The sequence below is a fragment of the Porites lutea genome, chromosome 10, assembly GCF_958299795.1.
Source record: "Porites lutea chromosome 10, jaPorLute2.1, whole genome shotgun sequence".
Lineage (NCBI taxonomy): Eukaryota > Metazoa > Cnidaria > Anthozoa > Scleractinia > Poritidae > Porites > Porites lutea.
This window is the reverse complement of record NC_133210.1, coordinates 23,276,819-23,285,259: the sequence shown is the minus strand read 5'-3', so window position 1 is coordinate 23,285,259 and position 8,441 is coordinate 23,276,819. Positions and strand designations below refer to the sequence as shown.

The 8,441-nt window shown below is 39.6% G+C and overlaps 1 protein-coding gene across 1 annotated transcript in view; it reads right to left on the bottom strand.

The window, feature by feature from the left end:
- Window positions 1–1,721: 1,721 nt before the first annotated feature.
- The window catches only part of LOC140950922 (UV radiation resistance-associated protein-like), a 25,945-nt gene continuing 19,225 nt past the window's right edge, over window positions 1,722–8,441 (bottom strand). The window contains exons 14-19 of the mRNA XM_073400138.1: window positions 8,421–8,441; window positions 7,294–7,459; window positions 6,561–6,639; window positions 5,385–5,473; window positions 4,041–4,972; window positions 1,722–3,285 (exon numbers count right to left, since the gene is read on the bottom strand). The exon at window positions 8,421–8,441 is cut by the window's right edge and continues 49 nt beyond it. Coding sequence (XP_073256239.1) covers window positions 3,089–3,285; window positions 4,041–4,972; window positions 5,385–5,473; window positions 6,561–6,639; window positions 7,294–7,459; window positions 8,421–8,441 — 1,484 coding nt within the window. The 3' untranslated portion in view covers window positions 1,722–3,088. The remainder of the gene's footprint in view (window positions 3,286–4,040; window positions 4,973–5,384; window positions 5,474–6,560; window positions 6,640–7,293; window positions 7,460–8,420) is intronic.

The window sequence follows — 8,441 nt, the reverse complement described above, 5'->3', positions numbered from 1 at the left end:
AGTAGTAGCTCAACCAATCAGAACGCAGCATTGATAATAGACCAGTGGTTGAATTTTACAGCCCGATAGCCCAGGGCTATCGGACACTACTTTCTTTGCAGGCTAAAGAGCACTACTATCCTGACCAAAAGTGTTTAGGACACTTCCCTTTTCCCTCCTCTTTTTGGTAGGAAATTTGCGAGTGCTCGACAATTCACGGTTGTACATACGGCTTTTTGCTTGTAAATACGTCCCCCCACCCCCTGAATTAAAGTCCATACACTTTTAATGCTTTTCAAAAGTTTTTACCTGCAAGACCCAACAATGTCCAAGGGGAGGGGGATTATTAGAAAATACACAGATCATACACACGCCTGTAAAAACGTTTAGACCAGGATTGTAGGTGAGCTAAAGTTCTTACATTGTCTACTTTGACTCTATTTTTGGAGGGAAAGGTGGGGTCGATAGGCATCGTTATCACTTTTCATAAAACAGACACCTAAACGAAGCCTCAACATGAAGCAGTGGACATTTTGAAGAACGTTTCGAAGTTCTGTGTGGGAACGAGGTTAGTTTTCATATGTCAACAGCAAAAATCAGTTGCAATTGAAATCTAAATTCGCTTACTACCCGTACAGTTTAGAAAAAAGAGAACTCCTGGATTTCCACTCGCTTTCCTAGTACTGAATTTGAGAAATAGAGGAATTTTGAAGCAACCTCACATCTCTCTTTTTACAATAAATGGGCCATCTCTAGCTATTTGCCCCTTAGCGTTAGGAATTTTCAGACATTCACCGTAGGGCACTCCCGCACTGCGTTATTGCTTGCACTACTACTAGATTTTCCAAATGGCTAGTCAAAAGACCACGCCAAGATTTATAGAATTGACAGTATTTTTTTAACAGATTTTCATGTAATGATTTTTATCTTAGTTAAGATAATCGAAATTCGCGTTCTATGAGATAGAAAGTAAGAATGATGTACACGAATTAAGATAACACCACCCAAAAGTAGTTGATTGGCCTTTTATCACTGCGATATATACGAGCTAGCATCATTCTAGGCCCCATCCTTTGTCGTCTGAATTCAACTTAAGTCCCTCCCGTAAATGAGAACCGTTCATGGAATTTGGATGCAAAACCCCATAACTTTATGGAGTTTGTACATTCGGATAATATAAGCGTGCATGAGAAAAAACAATATCAAACGTTCATTGTTAACGTTTATTCAATGTATGTAATTGATTTCCCTGCTTTCAAAGCTGCGATGCTCAATAAGAAAATCGTTATTAGAATTCAAAAACTCAATTGGTATATAGCTTTGAAGTCTAACCGAAATGTATTGCATTTATCTTTTGCATAAAATGTTTAAAATTAAACTGCCTTTGCAACAAAATGCCCAATACAAGGGGTAGACTGCTACGCAGTTTATTTGTTGAGAATTGGTCATGATGTTTATGTTATTGTTTCATTTCACTAATACATGTACTCCTCTAAAACATTCTTTTTATATATATAGAAAAGGCCGATTTGCACGTAACAAATTTTGTCGATTGAATGTATATCCCACAAAACGAATCGCTTCGAGAAAACCAGACCTGCCAGTACCTTACGAGTACCGTACACTTATATACACCGACTATTCGATTGGGCTGGTTTACACTAACGACGATATCGAGTCGTAATCAGAAAACACCGCAGTCCATACTTATGAAACTGAGGGAGCGTGTGCTCCTACGGATCAGCAGTGAAAAATTTTGAATTCTAACAGAGTTATAAAGAGAAGTATGACGTCAAGTTAGTATGGTAGCAAAACGTCTGGATCTCAACAGTCTTTCTTGACAGAGACGGCCATTTGCATTGTCCAACGATGGAAGGAAAAAATGGGCTACTGTTTGTGTTCTTGAGTGTAATCATGCATAGGAGAGTCATACATGTCGATTTTTTTTATTTTTTTCTGCCATATTGCAGGACCACGGTTTGTCGAGATCGAGAAATTTTGCTATCATGGCAACGTGACCTAAAGGCTTGTCGTCTTTATTTCAATAATTAGCATGTGTACTTATCTCAGGGTAAGTCGTTCTTGGGGCTCTTCCACATGTAACCGCAAATCTGAAAACGGAGATTTGTTTCACTCTTTTCTCGAAAAATATGCGTCCTACGTATTGTACTGGAATCGTTTTTGCCCGTCCAAACGAAAAGTAACGCTAAAACAATAGAAACGCGATAACTTCAAAACCTGTTTTCGTCCGTCCAAACAATAACGATAAACCAACGTTTTCAAAAAATCCTACACCGGGAAACGTTTTCCGAACACCTGCGTTTTTGGTGCCCAAAAACACTGTTTTCGTGTGCCCGGTAGGCTAAAACGTTTCCAAAAATATCCGGATACGTGTGGACGGGCCCTTACACTACTTAGACCAACATAAAAAAGTATAGTGATCCCTTACAAGAGTCACGTGACAATTATTAAAGGTGTCAAGCAATAGTTGAAAGGGAAAAAATATATAGCTGTAAAGGAGTTTAATTTTACTGTTAGGCAGCGTTCTAATTTCTTACTGGGGCCATCAGTTTAGCATACCTTGGGTGCTAACCATTTACACACACCATCCGAGTGGAAATCCTGTGCATGAAAATAATACTGTAACGTCTGGCCCAAGTTGTTCAAAAGGTGGATAACGATATCCACCGGATAAATCACTATCCATTGGATAGCGCAGGGGGTTCCTCTAATACTTATCCGTTGGAAAGTGATTTATCCGGTGAATAGCGCTATCCAGCTTTTGAACAACTCGGGCCTGACCTGCTGCCAAGTATATCCCAATTAGCTGAACAGACCAAAAAGAGTAGACAATTTGCGTCGCCTTAAATCACAGCCCATATTTTCTGAGGTTTCCCAAACGGAATGGCGCGTACCATTTGATTTTCCATCCGGAATTTCCATGTAAATCGTAAGTACCTCTGGTTACATGTTTTCGATTTTGACTATAACTGTCGAGGTTTGAATCAGCTGAAACACCTCATCAGCCAAAACAGAGGAAAGACCGTCAAATGCCTACTTCTAATAAAAAATAATAACAGCTGATTTTTCAGTGGCTTCACGCGTACTTTTATCTTAAATCTATTTCACCATTTTCACAGAAATCAAAGTTAATGGAACCCTCTACGTCAAAGAGGCTTTTTGAACGGATTCCGTCACTGCGAGTCTGTTTCAGGTCTGACACATTAGAATGGGTTGGAAGATCGGGATTTCTGTTACCCTCTTTATCTACCAAAGGCTGGTCACCATTCCAGGTACACGTGTCATCTGAAATTAGAATAAAAGTGATCTAGTGACTGGTTCAAAATTAGGGATATGAGGGTAGGTTAAATCATCAGCTAAGGACCTATTCATATGATCCCGGGTAACCAGGATGAAATTCTTAGAGGAGAATGCTTTCAACGCTGCTGTCATCGATTTCACGTTCCTTACTCTCTATCAAAAAGTCTTTTTTTCCTTAAACTTATAACAGACCCTAATGACGCTGAACTGGCTTTCTCTCAACGGAGTGGAAGGCGTAGTTGGGGTTGTAGTTGGAAACGTGTCGCTTTCGTATTCGGACTGAAGGGTACATAAGGAAAATTTCCAGGTGGTGTGACTGAAATCTTCGTTAAAGAAACAACAATCCAAGTTCAACGGGCAGACCTAATGTCTCTATATATGAAGTCAACGCACGCAATAGAGTTGTGGAGAGATCTCGGTCAAACAACCAGAACCAGACATTCTATTTGCTCAGGTTTATATGAAGAGACACCAACTCGGCTGCCTTCGCATGGCGCGCTACCCTTTGTAAACAAGTGTAAAACGCGCCTCCAAAAATAGTTAACCGTAAAGTTTTGACTATATCAAAGGAAGTTAACTATAGATGTAAAGGAAAAATTTCCCCTTCCGGATAAAGCTGTAGTAGCTCATGGTCACATTGCGTGTGCGGCCAGTTTAACAATGGTTCTATTTTGTAACTCACTGATAGAGTGGTTATGTGTTTAAAATGTGTTAAGTTGAAAGTTGTATATCTAACTAACCTTGCCTCATACTGCCACTGTCACCACTTTCTGACTGATTAGGATGGGATGGTCTTCCTTCAAACTGTATAAAGTTATTAACAGTATTTCCTGCAAAATTAATAGAAGCTTCCTTCCCCGTATTCGTGCTATCAGCACTTCCAGTTCTAACCAACTTTTGTTTCTGCGACTGAGTGTTGCTTCTGCGCGCCTTAAGTGAAAACGTCCTGTAAGGTTTACCAGTCGTTACTGTATTTCTCTGATGCTTTAGTGATTTTCTCATCCGCTGCTGACCCAAAAATCTGCTTGTTCCTTGTGAGGGTATGAACAGGGCACTCTCCTCAGTAACAGCTCCTTGCCTATGATCCGCCACATTCCCCGCAAATAAACCATTCGACCTGTTCTGGCCAATTGCAATAGAATTTTCTGTTGCCATTGGAGACTTATCTGCAGTCTGCGTTTGATGAACTTGATCTGCACTAAGAGGAACTGCTACACCACAGTTTTCATGTTGAACAGGAAAAGCAGTTTTTGCTGGTTTTAACGGTAAAGTGGGCTTCACCAGTTGGTCATGTGAAGATAGTCTTGCCGGTTTTTCCGGTATAGGGGGTTTTGCTGGTGTATCAAGTAAAACAAGTTTTGCTGGTTTATCTGGTAGAGTAGGTTTTCCTGGTTTGTCCGGTAAGGCAGGTTTTGTCGGTATATCGTGGTCAGCAGATCTTACTGGTGCATCTGTTGTATCAGGATTTGCTGGTGGTTCAGGATTTACCGATAAATCCAGTAAATCAGGTTTGGGTTCAGATGTAGTAGCGTCCATAGACTGAAGCATGACGTTATCAAATGAAGGAGGCCTTGGCCGAGGAGAGGAATCCTCTGAAGTCGAGGATCGGTTCTTGTGGGGTTTTAATGGAGACTTTCGTATTATTGTGAGTGGAGCAGATTTAACCAAATCACTAAAAAAAGAGAGAAAGAAATTACAAATAGTAGCGGGTTTTGAATGTGCAGGAACAGGTTTAGTATGTCTAAGCAAAAAATACATAAACAGGAAACTAATTATTGAGCACAGACAACACTCAACGGACAGTTCAACCGTAATTAAATTAGGCTTGAGACAGACCAAAAAAAAGACTGTTTCTGTTTCTTTATTATTTTAGTTAGTATCAACGGGAGTTCCGAAACATGCCAGTCTTTTCTTTCGTAACTGCTTCAACTAAACATTTAAAGTACAGTGCTTACGCTACCAACGAAATAAAACTATTAGACATCTAGCTGTTATACGTTTTTTATACAATTAAGCATTAAGCTGGCTTGCCAAACAAAATCTTGGACAGGACACTTAATGTCTTGGCGAGTCTCGACACATACCTTGTTCGAAATTTCGTATCCAGCAAGTCTTTTAGGTTCGGCAGAGTGTTACGTAAGTTCGGCGTCCCAAGCCCGTTAACCTGACGGATCTAAATTTCAAAATACAGACTGTAGTAAATATATTAATAAAGACAGCGGGTTTCTACACAGACATTGGTCAGTACATGCAAAAGATCTTAAGGCTTCACCGTTACTTGGCCTGAAAACAGATCATTTCATGTTCGTTCCAAGAAATTATCAGTTTCAAATTCACTACTATCGAAAAGAGACCTTCCAGCTCGACGATACGTTGCTCTGTTCGACCACGAGAATATTAGCTTGGCAAAGGATATATATAAAAAAAATAAATGTTTCTCCGCGAAGCAATATTCTATAACAATGGAAACGGGTCCCAGATCGTGTCTTTGAGTAAGAACTCTTTTATTGTTTAGGCAAAACCCTGACAGATTTCTCGGCCAGTTTGCGGCCGCACCCATGCCCCTCAAAGAGACACCAATATGGCGTCTCCATACAACGTTCTACAGATTTGGGTAACACATTTCCTCGAATATTTGACATATGAAAAATCGCAGCGACCTGCAGAATCTAGGCGAAACTGTTTGCACACTTATTTTCTCTAATATCCCAGATTCTAAAAAAAAACTTTATCCATGGAATGGTTTCGATTTTAATTTGTGACGGCGTGACGGTGAAAACAAGCCATAAGTACAAGTGCTAATAAGTTGGAAGCTTAAGTTATTTAGTCTTGAAGAGATATGAAGTTTTTCAAACAAAATTCCGAAAAATAAGGGAAGAATTGATCCCTAACTGCGTTGATCATTTCAGGAATCAGTCACCGTCACCCGAATAAGGAAAACAAATGACCTATCAATAGGCTTTAAAAGAAAATTAGTGAAAATCAAATGCTAGACAGAATTTCAATGTCATGGAAGCTCCGCTACCAAACAATGTGACAATAACGATCTGAATTGGAGGGAAGTGACCGACTTTAGATAGTTTGACAAATTTACACATCTCAATGAACAGCGTTTGAAAGCTATGGCGAAAAAAAAGTAAATATAAGTTTAAGGTCTAAAAAAGGGGAAAACAATGCTCATATGCTAGCCTGCCTTCTTTCAAAATAAAGGTTATTTGTTAGTTGTTAGCACCATACAAACATTTAAATTGAGATTCTACCTGAGCTATGTTCTTGTTCAAAAGAAATATTCCATAGAAAAACTTGGCTAGTTCTTTGCCTCTGTTATGTAATGGAAATCTGAAAAAGGTGTAACAAAAGAAGTGTTTTATGTATTTATCATCAGCACTAATAATAAAATAACAATTCACTTGCAACCTAGAGTTACAGCAGTATGAAACATATTGTGTTCAGATGCGTCAAATCAACTCTGCGACATATTTAAAAGAGAGCTCGACATTTAAGCGATGTTTACACTATAGCTCTTGCGCTGACATGAAAACCATACATGATAGGGCTTCTGTTCTTGGTGCGATTTTTGTAACAGAGCGAAGCTGCGCCGTGCCGATCTCGAAAGTGAAACGTCACATACCGGATGGCGTACTGCCACTCTTCGTTGGAGTGTGTACAAGTATTCGGACCGTAGCGGAAGTAAATGAGTAGGAGTGTCGACTGGAACCCACTGAGATGGAAGAAAATATTCAGATGTGAGAATTAGGATTTAGTTTACCAGACCATCTCGGCCAATCGTTCTGGCACGATGTTCGAGGAGTGTATACGACTTGCTCCAGTTGTGGATTGTTGCCGTTCATAATGTACAGAACAGCTTTCCATGTCGGCAAAAAATGTTTTCCGGTATGGTGCAAACATAGCCTAATTCATGCCAATTTCCTCAAATTCGATCCAAGAATTAATTTTAGTCAAAAAACCACTCTTGTTATGGCCAGTGCTTACTTTCTGTCCTTTTCTGGAACCTTTTCACTTGTCAAATCTACAATGGTAGACCTAGAGCCATGAGAATTCACTGGATATCTCAGAGGCAGTTGCAGAAATCTAGCAATCATGCTGACCACATGACACGTGTAACCCAAAGCAACTGCAAGAGTTTCATCATCCATAGCTAGAAAAGAAAAAAAAAATACAACTTGTATCACCTAGCAGCTAATGGAAAGAGCTGTCTGTCCTGGAGCGTTGGACTGGTTTAAAAAACAAAGACATTTTTGCACCACAGGAACTGTCCGTTAATCAGTAACCATGTGAAAGATGTTTTCACCTGACTGACAAGATAAACGTTGAGTTTCTGTTAAGAATTAGTACCTGTTATTTCTAGGGTGTGTAAAATTGCATTCAGTCAAGCTATACAACTGCTTTATCCCGTGCTATTGCTCTACTGATTCAACATTTATTCAAAAGACACAAATCCTGCAACGGACTTAAATACTCAAATAAGACTTTTTCGAATCGATCAGCGGACTTAATGTTAACGATTTCGCTTGGCAACGCTTTACAGTCCTTGAAAAAGGGGAATAACGCTGGACAGACACCAGAGGTCCCAAAACTTTGTTCGGTGGAACTAAAAAATCTGTTAGATACGGCTGTACTGTTTTCCTCCTTAGCAGATTTGAAAACGGACGGATAAATGACTTTAAAGTGGACTGATGGATAGGTAGATGAAGGCTAGATGCATTCTTAAACAAGGTTCTAGCTAGTTAAAACACTGATAGAGATAACACATTGATAACAACACTTGAGGGGTTTGCAAAGCACTCAAGAAGCTAGAGTTGCTCTCGGCTACGCCTGTAGCAACCCTTACGCTTCTTTCGTGCTTAGCAACCTTCCGCGTGCATAACTCGATGGTTGCATGCTGCACGTTTACCATTTCTTAAATTTGTTGAAGCCCCCCTCCTTCCCTCCTTCCATCCAACTAGTTATTCACTAAGACATACTACTTAACCTTTCAATGCACATTTTAAATTCGCGGTTTTAGTTTAATTCAAATTTCATTTTAGCCTTTTAAACAGCAAATCCGAACATGTTGATTCCAGTAAAACATGGGCATAATCGTAATAAAAACATCTTACCTGTAAATTCATCAGACTCAC